Source organism: Rhinoraja longicauda, chromosome 30 (assembly GCF_053455715.1).
Source record: "Rhinoraja longicauda isolate Sanriku21f chromosome 30, sRhiLon1.1, whole genome shotgun sequence".
NCBI lineage: Eukaryota > Metazoa > Chordata > Chondrichthyes > Rajiformes > Arhynchobatidae > Rhinoraja > Rhinoraja longicauda.
In genome coordinates, this window is record NC_135982.1 from 27,776,268 (window position 1) to 27,791,339 (window position 15,072).

General features: G+C 39.5%; 1 protein-coding gene across 12 annotated transcripts in view; it reads left to right on the forward strand.

Annotated features, from left to right (window-relative positions):
* Positions 1 to 15,072, forward strand: part of foxj3 (forkhead box J3) — an 84,974-nt gene that overhangs the window by 45,816 nt on the left and 24,086 nt on the right. For 8 of the 12 annotated variants that reach the window (XM_078425637.1, XM_078425639.1, XM_078425643.1 and 5 more), the window contains 7 exons: positions 1,854 to 1,937; positions 3,661 to 3,762; positions 8,825 to 8,953; positions 9,320 to 9,521; positions 10,554 to 10,859; positions 13,263 to 13,364; positions 14,355 to 14,546. In XM_078425637.1, the coding sequence (XP_078281763.1) occupies positions 1,854 to 1,937; positions 3,661 to 3,762; positions 8,825 to 8,953; positions 9,320 to 9,521; positions 10,554 to 10,859; positions 13,263 to 13,364; positions 14,355 to 14,546 (1,117 nt within the window). The remainder of the gene's footprint in view (positions 1 to 1,853; positions 1,938 to 3,660; positions 3,763 to 8,824; positions 8,954 to 9,319; positions 9,522 to 10,553; positions 10,860 to 13,262; positions 13,365 to 14,354; positions 14,547 to 15,072) is intronic. The other 4 variants (XM_078425645.1, XM_078425646.1, XM_078425647.1 and 1 more) reach the window with 1 other exon arrangement.

Consider the following 15,072-nt stretch of genomic DNA (forward strand, 5'->3'; position numbering starts at 1 on the left):
TTGAATCTCACAACAACGAGGCAATAGATAGTTCTCTTGTCTTTGATTTAGTTGTAATACAGAAGACCTTTGATTAAACTTTGATTCGTGTTTGCAAAATTTAGGCTGACACTTTAGTGCAATATCGAGAGAACTCTACACTTTGAAGAATGCTGTCTTTCCGTTTTGAATTTCAACCAAGAGGTCTTGTCTTCATTCTCGGGTAGATGGAGAAACTAGGAACTGCAGATGCTGGTTTACAAAAAAAGACAACGGTGCTGGAGTTGCTCCAGCAAAGATGCTGGTCAGGCAGCATCTTTGGAGAACATGGATGGGTGAGGTTCGGATCGAGACCCTTCTTCAGACTGAATAGACTGAAAAAGAGTCACAATCCAAAATGTCATCTATGCATGTTCTCCAGATTAACTGCCTGACCTGCTGAGTTATTCCAGCACTTTTTGTCTTTTTTTAAATTCTCGGGTAGCTGTATGAACATTGTATGAAAATTAGTATTGGCTAGGACATTTTATTGTCCTAACCAATACTATCTCTACCAGCAGCGCTGAAAACAATCGGATCATTTATTTGAACATTTAAATAGTTGTACATAGTTGTGAAATAAACACAGAGCCGGAAACAGGCCGCATATGTGGAAAGTAAAAATGCTGGAAGCATTCATCAGGCCAGGCCGCATTTCTGGAAAGAAGAATGAGTTAATGTTTAAGGATAATTATTTCTCTTGAGTGATGCTGCCTGTCCTGTTGAGTGTTTCCAATGTTTTCTACCTTTACTTCAGGTCATTTATCTCTCAGGTACTTTTGCAATCTTTATCTGTTCATTGTGCAGCAATATTACGTTAGAGATTAAATCGGGTTAATTATCAAATAAAATGTTACTGGCTAGATATTCATGGCTGTAAATACTTTTCTTAAAACAAATGTTCTATTTGAAAGGTTTGTAATTGAATTGGGTCCTGCTCGATGCAGAATTTGGCAATGTGCTTGCTTACAACTTAAGTAATCACTCAAATCAGACGAGACTAAATTAAATGTGCATCCAACCATCAGTCTGTCTCGGTGTTGGGACATTGAGACCAAATGTCACTGCTAATACTTTTCGTAGGTGCCAGCACCAAGAGATTGCTGTCCCCATTCATTACATAGCTCCATGTTTTTTAGTAAAAGGATTTAATACTTTATGTTCAGTTGTATATAAAACTCAAATACGATGGAAATTATCTTTCCAAAATTAATGCAAAACATTGACTCGATGAGACATGACTAAAACTATCTATACCTGCTAATTGCCTCAAGTTTGGTTCTTCGGTGCTATTAGTTACTTTAGGTAGACCATGCGTGCTGAAGATAGTAAATAGTGGAGTCGAACGTGTGTATCTACAATTGGCTCACTATTCACAAAAGTGTCATCGGGTAAACTAACAGGTGACAGTCACGAGTGAAAGATAAATAAGACATACATTTTGGAACTATTAAGACTCATTAACTGGTTCTGTACAGAAATAATTTAGTCTAAATTTGATTAACAGTAGATTTGTTTTTCTGGATAACAGACAGATCTCTTATACCTATGATTTGGAAAATTGGTCTGGATGGTTGACAGAAATTGTCTGTTTGCCAGAGGCCCTCTCATCCAGTTATGGGTCATCTTAAGCAAAAGCCGGCTATAGCTACTCAGACTCGATGCATAAGAGTAGTTAGAAATTAATTTGTCAACCAAGATGACCTGTTAATAGGACATATTCTTTGTTTTATGCAAGAATCTATGCCAATGGTTAAAGATGCATGTGTATAACACAGAAGACATGTACTCATGAGAATTGTGATTGATTCCAATGTTGTGCTTGTCCTTTTTAGGGTTCATACTGGGCTATAGACACTAATCCAAAGGAGGACACACTGCCTACACGGCCAAAGAAGAGGCCACGATCGGGAGAAAGGGTAGGTCTAGATACTAGGTTTAACTTGTGAGGTTCTGCTTTAATGTATTGTCTTCAGAATTAACTAATCTCGGCCCTCTTCTCCAAAGTGCTTAAAGGCTGTGTAATTGAGAGATTTTAGCTAAGCTTTGAAAGATTCAGTAATAATTAATCTTTATCATCTGATATTAACACATGTACAAAATCTCTCTTGTCATCTTTAGATTAGATGAAATTAGAGGCATTCTCAAATGTTGCGACCTCTTGATATATAATTAATTGAGGAAACATGAAATGTAGAATTAACGTTTGTAGAATAATGAGCGCTAGATTGTTCCCATTCATCTGATCGCTAAAATGTTCAAAAATTCAGATTCAAATACTTCTCATTTAGTGAAATACGTCTGGTGTTCTTTTCCAATGGCTGCCCTTTGGTTCCACATCCATATGCCCATTTTTGTTCTGGCCTGAGTTTATTTAACCTAAGGGGAAAGTGAGATGTTTCACAGCCAGATTTCTTCCTGTTCTTTCCCAATAAAGAGCATTTTAGTGGCACTAGATCTTGTGTTCACTATAAATACTCAAATTAGAATCCTAGAGGTATATAGTATGGACATAGAAACATAGAAAAATAGGTGCAGGAGTAGGCCATTCGGCCCTTCGAGCCAGCACCCCCATTCAATATTATCATGGCTGATTATTTAAAATTAGTACCCCGTTCCTGCTTTTTCCCCATATCCCTTATTCCTTAAGCCTTAAGAGCTAAATCTAACTCTCTCTTGAAAACATCCAGTGAATTTACCTCCACTGGCTTCTGTGGCTGAGAATTCCACAGATTCACAAATCTCTGGGTGAAAAGGTTTTTCCTCATCTCAGTCCAAAATGGCCTACCCCTTATTCTTAAACTGTGACCCCTGGTTCTGGACTCCCCCAACACCAGGAACATTTTCCTGCATCTAGCCTATCCAATCCCTTAAGAAATTTACATGTTTCTATAAGATCCCCTCTCATCCTTCTAAATTCCAGTGGAGTTTGGCGGTTCAGTCTCCGGGGTTGGCTGAATCTTGATGGCTAGTGGTGATAGTCACTCCTTTTCAATGGTAGTTTTTGCAATAGGTTCTTTCTTAGTAACTGCCTTGATTACGTACCGCCACCGTCCGTCTCATGTCACTGACAGCAAAGTGACCAAGAGGTGGATATTAAACAAAGCCCTCCCCACACAAGAGTTATTTGGAACCTTGTTTTCAGTGAGCAAATTTCAACAGCACTCAAAGATCAGGAATGAGATGGGAAAAGAGAAGACCAATAAGTATTGGTTATGAATCTTTAGTGTTGGGTAGGCAAGCAAGTTAAATGGCCATGGGTTTGGGGTAATGAGCAGGATGGTGGTTATGATGTGAAGGAAGAGCTCCGGTCAAGTGGTGGAAGGGTGGTGTGGTGCTGTGGTCGGTATATGTGCCCTGAAGGATCAAAGGTGATAAATATGTAATTTGCAGGTTTACACTGAAGATGGGCACAAAATGCTGGAGTAACTCAGCATGTCAGGCAGCATCTCTGGAGAAAAGGAATAGGTGACGTTTTGGGTCGAGATCTTTCATCAGACTGAGAGCCAGAGATGACCCGCTGAGTTACTGCAGCATTTTATGTCCATCATCTTTGTAATTTAACACGATGGACAGCAAATCTTATTCTGTGTACCTTGGAGCTAACCTCTATGACCCTTTCCTTTGCTGCCTTCATTATAGGCATCAACACCCTACAGTCTGGACTCAGAGCCTTTAGGAATGGACTGCATCATCTCTGGAAGTGCCTCTCCAACCCTGGCAATCAACACTGTGACTAACAAAGTACTGTTTGTTTAATTCTGCTGCCTTCTTATTGTCAGATGCTTTTTGTTAAATATTTTTGTGACAATAGAAATTTCTCCTGAACTTGTGAAATGGGTGATAAACGTGCAATTAATGGCAATTCTTTACCATTGAACCATTGTAGAGGCCACGTCACTGAATATATTTGGAAGGAACTATCTTTTGTGTCTGGAAACTATCAAAGGTTTTGGGTGAGAGCAGGAAAAGGTTTTGTGATTAGGATTAGCCACAGTTGAAGGGCAAAATAGCCTACTCCTAATTCTAATGGAGATGACATTTAGATCCATTGGGTAAAATATTGTCACTTAATTTGCCATCATCCTAATTTGGAAAAACACTGCAAATTTAGCACAAATGTAGCAAACTGATTAAATTTGTGAGTGAAAGTTAATTTATCTATACTAATTTTTCTGCTAAATGACATGGCAGATCTAACCAGTAATTTAGAAATTGGGATTTCTGACATAAACGACAAAGCAGATTGGTTAGTAAAAGTTCTTAGAATGCAAAAGGGAGAATCAAGTAGAATATAATTTGATTTTATTGAGTACGTGTGGCAGAAGCACACAAAAAAACAAATTAAATGGCAAGTGAAGAACCTCGTCTCCCAAAATACCCACCCACAAAATCAAGCACACATCCCATTTGTGACAGAGTTATTGGATCCCATATTGGTCTTATCGGCTACCTTGGAACCCACAGAAATCTTTAAATCTATGCTCTACCGAAGAAGTGATTATTTAAATATGTTTACTGGAATGCTAGAGTTACCTTGAGCATGGCAAATGTTAAAATGTGAAATTACAGCAACGTAAAAATCACAGAATTTCAAAAGGTGCAGAAAGGCATGCAAGAGCGTGGCTATAAAACAGGGATTTTAAGCCAGATGGAAAGCAAGAAGAAGGCAGGAACAGAGTAATCGAAGGCAGATGACAGGTAAACTAAATCAGATGGCTGCTGGAGTGGTGTTAAGCATTGAGATTTGGAACAAGCAAACAAAGTACAGAAATGAAAAATTAAAGAGACCATACAGAGTGGTGTGGAGGGACTGAGTGAACCTTAAGATTTGAAGATGTGGCCAGTATTTGTCTGGCTTTATTTTCTTTAGGCTAGAAGCCCGAGGGAAATCTTGATTGGCTTTATGTAAAATTATGATTTTATGGATCTGGTGGACAGGACTGATTTTTTTCCCTTGGTGATGTTTCTTTTTTTTTGTGTTGGTTTGTGGTTGTGTAATTGCTTATTTTATTGCTCTTACTGTTGGACTGTGGGTGACGAAATCTCGTCCAAAATACTTTTTTTTTGGATGACAATAAAGGTAATTCTGATTCTGATTCTTCTTCTGGAAAGGCTATAAAAAAACAGAGACATTAGTGCAAGGAATATAACCATGTTCACCATCAGTAGCCCTTGCTGATTGTCAACATTTAAAAATGGGGGAAATTGTTATATGGTTAAATAAATAAGCACCTCGGGAATGTAAATACACCAAAAATCTCATTGCTGCTGCACAATGCAGGAATAACATCAAGTAGTCACTAGTCAAATGCAAGTCAATGTGGCATCATGTGAAGGAAAGAACTGCAGATGCTGGTTTATATCGAAGGTAGACACAAAATGCTGGAGTAACTCAGCGGGACAGGCAGCATCTCTGGAGAGATGTGTCTGGAGCGAGTAGTATCCAACTACTGGCCACATCTTCCCATCTCCACCCCTTTCTGCTTTCCGCAGGGACCGTTCCCTCCGCAACTCCCTGGTCAACTGGTCCCTTCCCACCCAAACCACCCCCTCAACCACCAGCAACCGCAGGAGATGCAACACCTGTCGCTTTACCTCCCCCCTGGACACGATCCAAGGACCCCAACAGTCTTTTCAGGTGAGGCAGAGGTTCACTTGCACCTCCTCCAACTTCATCTACTGTATCTGCTATTCCAGCTATCAACTTCTGTACATCGGCGAGACCAAGCATAAGCTCGGCGATCGTTTGGTTGAACACCTCTGCTCAATCCGCCTTAACCTACCTGATCTTCCGGTTGCTCAGCACTTTAACTCCCCCTCCTATTCCCAATCTGACCCTTCTGTCCTGGGCCTCCTCAATTGTCAGAGTGAGGCCCAGCACAAATTGGAGGTACAGCACCTCATATTTCGCTTGGGTAGCTTACACCCCAGCGGTATGAATATTGACTTCTCTAACTTCAAATAGCCTTTGCTTTCCCTCTCTCCCCATCCCCTCCCCTTCCCAGTTCTCCCACCAGTCTTACTGTCTCTGACTGCATTCTATCTCTGTCCCGCCCACTCCCCTGACATCAGTCTGAAGAAGGGTCTAGACCCGAAACGTCACCCATTCCTTCTCTCCAGAGATGCTGCCTGTCCCGCTGAGTTACTCCAGCATTTTGTGTTTACCTAGCATTATTTTGAAAATGGGATCAGTGACGGTACATTTCAATGTTGAATAGGTGTGCACTCTTACCTAAATTTGTTTATAGATCGGCTTCCTGAAAGGATTAACTGTACACGAGTAGCTGTTGATACTTTCAGGAGCAGGTTAAAACAAACACAACTGGAGTATTGTCCCAAAATATTCACACACTGACTTGATTAATAAATCCCCAAATTGCACATTATGGACCATATTCTATGTTGCTATGCAGATTAACTCTGACTTAATTTGACTGGCAAAACTGCTCTTATTCTTCAAAACATTTTAATGTAATGCCAAAATTTCCAATTAAATTTACATCGCAGTGACTCAGCATCTCAAATTGTAATTTTAAATTTAAGAAAACATAAGCAAAATGCCCATTGATAATCTAATTTTGGTGATTGTAGCCCTTGAGTACTTTAACCAAATAGCAATTCTTCATGTGTGAGCTCAGTGAATTTCTGCAGCCCGCAATATAGAAGGGAAATCTGCCTAAAGGGTAACCGACAAGTATGGAGTTGGAGTTTAAAAGTTGGTGGATTTGTTGGTTTTACTTATGCAGTGAGGAGGGGAAAATTGAGTCCAAATTTAATAACCCTGTGAAGATCAGCTAAATTAGCAGCTTCTTAACTAAACGTGTGTGGTTTAGCACTGTACAGTGTCTTTGCAAGTTAGCTTGTTGGAAAGAAGAATTTGTATTTAGTATTAGTACCAAAAGCAAGGCTTGTAATTGTGTGAAAGACTGAGAGAAGACTGACATAACCTATTCATTGCAAAGACGTTAAATGTGAAAAACCCCTACTTAGGTTTTAAACAATCCTGCCACTCCTTTCACAGGGAACGTGCCAATGAGAGTGCGTTCAATTCATTGAAGTCAGAAATTCCTAATCTAGGAAACTCCCCAATAAAATAATTTATGGACCGTGAGACTACTGGTATATTCCTAGAATGGCACCCCGGACCCTGGAATAAATCTGTGTTAATGTGTGTATGAGAGAGAGAGAGAGAGAGAGCGCGAGCACTTTGAATAGCTTGAGTGGGTGACAATTGCTGATTAGAGACACAGGTTTATTCTTGAATCTGCACATTTATCCAGAGAATTAACACTTAGACAGAAATGTGCAATGTTGTGATCTTGCTCTTGGGTATTATTCTCGTGCAGTAACTAGATGTTATGATGTTCATTCACTTGTATAGATTTCCTAGCAAGCAACTGGTGGTTTGATTTGATGACACCACCAAAGCTGTTCAGGTTTTAAATCTTGACACTTAATATTTGTTTTAATCTTGTGGGTTTAAACCCACCACTTCCAGATTTGCATAAGAGTCTCTTATTATTTGGATTATTTCCTGCCATGTATATTTAGGCATGGTTTATTAGTAATCTTTAGAGATCTTGTAGGGAAAGGTTTTTGCATTAAGGTAGAACTTTATATCCAGTTTCTGAAATATTGTGTCACAAATAAGTCATGAAAAATATAGCTATTAACGTAAGTGTAGGGAACAAATTGACTGAGGTAATTTGGTAAAGTAAATTGTCCCATTAAATAAACAATGGCGCATTTTAAGGCATGTTTCATAATTCTCAAATGTGCTTTCCATTGGGAAATGAAAAACAAAACATGGGGAAAATGATGATATCTCAATTGAGAAGTTATTTTAGGTTAATCAAGGAAACGTAGTTTTGCCAATGGGTAGTAAATCTAGAATGTAAGAGTTTAAGAAACTGGACAAGAAGATAGCATTTGATAAACTAACACATTTGAAAAACAAATCTATGATACTGAGGTACAGTGAAATTCATTTTTGTATATGTAAGAGAAATGTAAGAGCTTCACCGATGCAAAAGGGAAGATAGTAAAAATAAAAGCAGAAGAAATGATAGTAACAGAGTTCATGCCTAAAGACTTTGTCTTCAGTATAGAATTTACAAATACAGGTGAAATTAAGGGGACTCCAGATCATTCATTAGTCCTAAGATTCTCTTGCAGCCTGAGCATGTATAATACTATAATTAAAGAAGGAAGAGAGAAAGGAAACGAGAAAGGAAATTATGTGTTGGTATTATTGCAGAAGAAACGTATATTGACAGTTTAAAAAAATGTTTATTTATCAATGGCCGCACTGTTTCTGTTGGCATTGTGTTGGTTTGAGATATTAGCCCATGAGATATTATTTCCATTGGCCCATGAGATATTATTTCCATTCCAAGCTACTTCCACAGAACATGTTGGTTTGCGCAATTTGATGCTCAAAGTTTGCCCGAACATGAAGGTTTATGCTTATTAATTTACTGTTTGCGTGTGCTTTTCATATCTGTGTAAAGATGCATTGTGGTAATTTATTTTGTGTTTTTACAAAATCCTGCATAAGAAAAGTTGCTTTTACGTGAAACTGCTGATTATATGAGTGCTATAGCAGCTTTCTAGTGTTGTATTTCCTCATGCTATTCTCCAAGTGGAGGGCAGAAATACAACTAACAAATCTTACTGCAGTTTGAGACTTGTGGAGGTGGGCCAGAAGGTTTTAATTGTAACTGTGTGATTTTGCTTCAGCTCACAGAAAACAGAGGAAGCTCTGGTTAGTGTCTCACAATGATGAGCTGTTTGGTTTATGCAGGTAACACTATATAATACGGATCAAGAAGGAAGTGATAGCCCTCGCAGCAGCCTTAACAACAGCCTGTCTGACACAAGTTTAGCGTCCGTCAACGTGAATAATGTCGGCTCTGTCCACAATTATGCACAGGCAAGATTTTTTTTCTTCTTGAATAAACTTATGTTTAAAATACCTGTTACAATTTCTTTTGCATTATAGTTATGAACTAGAGTAGTCTGAACCTGTCGGGCCCAAACTGTTGAAAATAAATTAGAATAATATAACTCTGCATTTATTTATTTCATAATTGGAATAAAAACAATCTGACATGATTTGCAGCATGGTTAAATACTCCTGGAGTATGTGCTGCTGTTTAAAGTCTTGTGGTTGCAAGATCTATTTTTTCACCGGCCAACCACTTCATTCCTATTTGTAGTTGTGCGTAATGAGAGTTTTTGATTAGTATATTACTTTGTGGTTTCGGCATTCAAGAGCTGCTTTTATCCATTTGTGCAGGTGACAAATCGAGCAGATTCAGTCTCACAGAATCTAACGTCGCAGCAACAGCAACAACAGCAGCAGCAGCAGCAGCAGCAACAATACAGCATGCCCGAGAGGGACTCTAAACCACCCTTCTCAGAATACAACTTTGAAGATCTGAGTGCCTCCTTCCGTAGCCTTTACAAATCAGTCTTTGAGCAGTCTCTCAGCCAGCAGGGTTAGTATGGATTCTGTCACACATGGTTCACGTCTTCTCTATTAAAAGCTTAAAATATTTTCATTACTTTGAAGGTTTTGTCTGTTAAATTGTGGTAACATTAACAGTTGAAAACCTTTTAAAACTGGTATTAAAATGTTATCTTTTATACATTTGCTGTTACTAAAACATGAGATTTTGGAAGAGAGAGGTGGTGAACTTCATGTAAATTACTATTCTGCTACATTGCTATTCGTGGACACTATATTTCCATTTGAGATCAAAGTTTTACTTTGAATGCAATGTACTATCACTTTAGCGTAACAATACAACTATATTTTTTCCTATTAAAATCAGTTGGTTGCAAGAATACCACAATCATGCAAATTGTCCTTTCTTGTTTCACCTAAACTTCACGCACATTTTTTAGATTTTAGATTTTGAGATACAGCGTGGAAACAGGTCCTTCGGCCCACCGAGTCCGCGCCGCCCAGCGATCCCCGCACATTAACACTATCCTACACACACTAGGGACAATTTTTACATTTACCCAGTCAATTAACCTATATACCTGTACGTCTTTGGAGTGTGGGAGGAAACCGAAGATCTCGGAGAAAACCCACGCGGGTCACGGGGAGAACGTACAAACTCCGTACAGACGGCGCCCATAGTCAGGATCGAACCCGAGTCTCCGGCGCTGCATTCGCTGTAAGGCAGCAACTCTACCGCTGCGCCACCGTGCTGCCCATTATATACATCATTATATATGTTTCCTAAATCTAACTCATTGACTCCCAGAACCTTAGTCCTGTGAACATTGTGAATGCATTGCCTTCCATCTAATGGAGGCGCATTTAAAATACAAACCTGGAATTCAGCTAATCTTTTTTCATCTTGAAATGTTATATGTGATGGACAGTGGTAGATTGTTTGAATTTTTCAAATTTGTGATTAATTGTTCTTGCCTATGAATGTTACAAAACAGGGAAGATTCTTTTATTGTTATTGCATAATGATTACTATTTCACTAATATAATATCGAACCTCTTTTAGGGATGATCAACCTGCCTTCTGAGACTTCACAGCCAACCCACACATCTTGTTCCTACCAGCATTCTCCTAACAGTACTGTCAGCACCCATCCGCACAGTGGACAGAACAGCCTGTCCAACAGCCATGCAAGTAGCCTTGGAGGCGGTGGGGGAGGGCCACAGGTGCAACTGCCGCAACATCAGATCCACCCGCAGCACGCACATCACCAACACCATCAACATCCACAGCATCAGCCGAATCAGCAACACCATCAGCAGCAGCACCACCACCACCACCAACAGCAACAACACATGGCCTGTAATATTGGTGAGTCCACTTTTCTTAACTTTGCACTGCATTTTCAGGATAATCTTAATTATAGGGCAGGCAGCACGGAGGTGCAGCGGTAGATTTGCTGCCCTACAGCGCAAGAGATCCGGGTTCGATCCTGATGACGGGCGTTTATCTATACGGAGTTTGTACATTCCCCCCGTGACCTGCATGGGTTTTCTCCGGTTTCCTCCACATTCCAGGGACATACAGGTTTGTAGATTGGCTTGATATAATTGTAAATTGTCCCGTGTGTGTGTGTAGGATAGTGTAAGTGTGCAGGAATCGCTGGTTGCTGCGGACAAGGTGGTCCGATGGGCTTGTTTCCGCCCTATATCTCTAAACTAAACTGAACCATTGTCTTTTGGAAGTTAAGAGTAAAGAAGGGCAACGCATTCGGAGCCTTGCCAGCCCTTTGCCTCCTCCTAGGGGGGAAAAAACCCATAAAATGCAGTTTCTCAGGAAGACTATCTAGAAGAATGAATTATGCCTGAATATCCTCTTGCCAAACAATCACATGTGAGATCCTAAGTAATTTTGTTCCTCTCCATTTTTCCCTTAATCTTTTGTCCCTTCCTTTACCCACCAACCCACAACCAAAATCTAGCTAGAATGTGTCTGATTTGACAGCTGTACTGCCATCAGAAAACTGTACTGCCATCAGAAAATTGTTTCGCCCCACTTTATAGAGACTTTGGGAAGATATACTGATGCTCCAGTACCGTACAGTTGGTTATGCCATCTTTCAGAAAAATTAAACTCGGGCTCTATCTGCCCCTTCAAATGGATGTTAAAAAAATATTGTGATGCCTCATTTTGAAAACATATGCTAGTATCCCTGTTGTTCTGATTAATGAATATTTTTTCCAGCGTTGCTTTAAAAAAAGCTTACCTGATTATTGGTATTGAAGCAAGTTTTCTGAATGCTAATTGGCTGAAGTGATGAGACTTCCAAATTGCTACTTTGATTGTAAACTGTTTTGGACATCCTGAAATGGCATGAAGGATTATTTCTAAAATTTGTCATCGTACTTGCTCACACCTTTGACCACGTGGTCATTCAGGAGCTTAATATTTTATTGGATTTGTGTGAAAACAGGCATTTTGTCCCAATGTTAATCAAACCATTACATTTAATGATGTACCATTGACTGGATTGTGATTAGTAAGCAGGCAATTCACATTCGTAACTGTTGTGCTTTTGTACCTGAAACTGCTAATAAATTGGCTGTTCAAAAACTTGAAAAAATAACACTCGTAATTACCTTATAAGACACTTAATATCAGTTTTTGTGATCCTAGGCCTGTTGATTTAATTCTGCTCACTGAACTCTGTCATAGTGGTGTGGACAATTTAGTGAATATTATTTTACATCTTGCTGCAATCAGATACACCATGCTGGAGATGTGGGTTAAAGCCCCCTAAGATATCAAGGATTTTAATTCATTTGTATAGATGTTTTGTTGGAAGCATTAAGCAAACAAGTCATTGTGTTTCATAATATTTGAAATGAGAACAGAAGTAGGTCAATAAGCATATTGTATTCATTAAAATCATTACTGGTGCTCTGCCTCAAGATCGCTTTCCATTCCAAGTGTCACATTCCTGATTCCTTTGTTAAAAATCTATAGCCTTGAATAAATGCAGCTGCTGAATATTTACAGCACTCTAAGAAATGAATTCCTGACATTTAGAATCCTCAGAGTATAAAATATTTCCTCATGTTGATGACGAATGACTGATTCTTTATCCTGGAGCACTGCCCCTTAGATTCAGAATCACTAACAAGAGAAATCAAACTCAACATTCACCAGTCAATCACACTCAGAATCTTGTACGCTTCAATATTTTATGTTTAGTTTAATTTATTGTCACGGGTACCGAGGTACAGTGAAAAGCTTTTGTTGCGTGCTAACCAGTCAGTGGAAAGACAATATATGATGACAATCGAGCCATTCACAGTGTATAGAATGACTTGTCAATCTTCTCAGATCTCTGGAGTATAGGGTTTGCTGTTGTGCAGAATTAGAACTTATTAGATTCACAGATCTAATGAAATTATTCTTAGCATCATTCATATTCTTAATTCCAAATTGTTTGATCGGAAAAAAATCAAATTATGTTTGTGCTCAAATCTACACGAACTGTGAACCGATTGAGTTGATAATGTGTTCGTAGTCACGTCAAGTCAATTTTATTTGTATAGCACATTTAAACACAACTCAAGTTGACCAAAGTGCTGTACATCAATCAGTGCAGGTACTTAAAAAGAACATACAATAGCACACAATAGCACTCGTAGAGAGAGAATGGCTTCGATTTTCAGAGCAATGTTACTGATCATATTTAACATAAACCCTTGTTGTTCTAATGCTGTGATGGATTTATGACTGTTGTAGGCATTCCTTCTGATTGGTGCATGAATCTGGATACTCTGAAGGAGAGTTTCCGTATTGCTAGCAGTTTCAACTGGTCTGATGTGGATCTCTCCCAGTTCCAAGGTAAGTCATTGGTAATGTGGACCATGGGCTAAATGGAGCTGTCCAAGGTGCAGCTGCTTCCTGTAAGCAGATAGATCAAAATGAAGACCTGCCAATTTAAAAATATAACAAAACCTAGAAGTTCTGTAGAACTCCTTAGACCCACAGTTAGGCACATTGTACATTAGGGCATATTCTTTTTGCTGTGGGTGGTTAAGGCATAGTTGTTTTGGCTATAATGTTATACAATTTGAGTATTGCAATAAGTTGTAGGGCAGAAATATTTTATGGTAAAGTCTTACTCATGAATGGAATATCTTGCAAGTACACATTTAGTTCTGGTCTCTAGGGTAGACACAAAATGCTGGAGTAACTCAGTGGGATAGGCAGCAACTCTGGAGAGAAGGAATGGGTGACGTTTCGGGTCGAGACGTTTCTTCAGTCTGATGGATTTATGACTGTTGTAGGCGTTCCTTCTGATTGGTGCATGAATCTGGACAGTGAAGGAGAGTTTCTGTATTGCTAGCAGTTTCAACTGGTTTGATGTGGATCTCTCCCAGTTCCAAGGTAAGTCATTCAGTCTGAAGAAGGGTCTTGACCCAAAACGTCATCCATTCCTTCTCTCCAGAGATGCTGCCTGTCCCGCTGAGTTACTCCAGCATTTTGTGTCTACCTTCGATTTAAACCAGCGTCTGCAGTTCTTTCCTACACACTAGTTCTGGTCTCCTCTCAGGTTCTGAAATTATTTGTTTGTCAAAATGACCACACGTTCAAAAACCAACCTGATCCTGTGCACACAAATTTGGCTGATACCTTTCTTCCTCAATTTGTGTAACTGAATTAGGGATGAGCATTTTAATTTTAATTTTGTTTTGTTACAAATTTTTATTTGTGTTGCTCTAATTTTCTTTGGATACCTGCTTTGCCTCTCAGGCTGTGAACCCATTGGTTCTTTAGCCTCGTGTTTCCCTGGTTTTCTCCTTAACGCTCTGTCGTGCCTTTTATCCGCAGGTCTGATGGAGAGTATGAAACAGGCGGATCTCAATAACTGGTCACTCGATCCCGTTCAGTTTGCGGACTTGTGCTCTTCCCTAAACCAGTTCTTCACACAAACTGGTCTGATCCAGTCACAAGGGAACATGCAGCCCTCCGTTTGTCACAACACAATGCATACGCAGAAACCAAACCAGCACATCAGTACAGGTATAGACTCCAAACAAGTAGAGCTAGTTTCAACTTTTAATTTATCGATAAAATACCGCGGCACGGTAGCGCAGCGGTAGAGTTGCTGCTTTACAGCGAATGCAGCGCCGGAGACTCAGGTTCGATCCTGACTACGGGTGCTGCACTGTAAGGAGTTTGTACGTTCTCCCCGTGACCTGCGTGGGTTTTCTCCGAGATCTTCGGTTTCCTCCCACACTCCAAAGACGTACAGGTATGTAGGTTAATTGGCTGGGTAAATGTAAAAATTGTCCCTAGTGGGTGTAGGATAGTGTTAATGTACGGGGATCGCTGGGCGGCACGGACTTGGTGGGCCGAAAAGGCCTGTTTCCGGCTGTATAATATATGATATGATATGATATGATAAGGTATTCACACGGTGAAGCTTTAAAGATGGTTAACCTTTTGTTTGTTAGGCCATGGCAATTCAGTAAATTGTTGTACATTCACCCCCAGCAGAAAAATTGCGAAGCAGGCCACTTTTGCTTTAAAGTTCTGTTCACTTTTT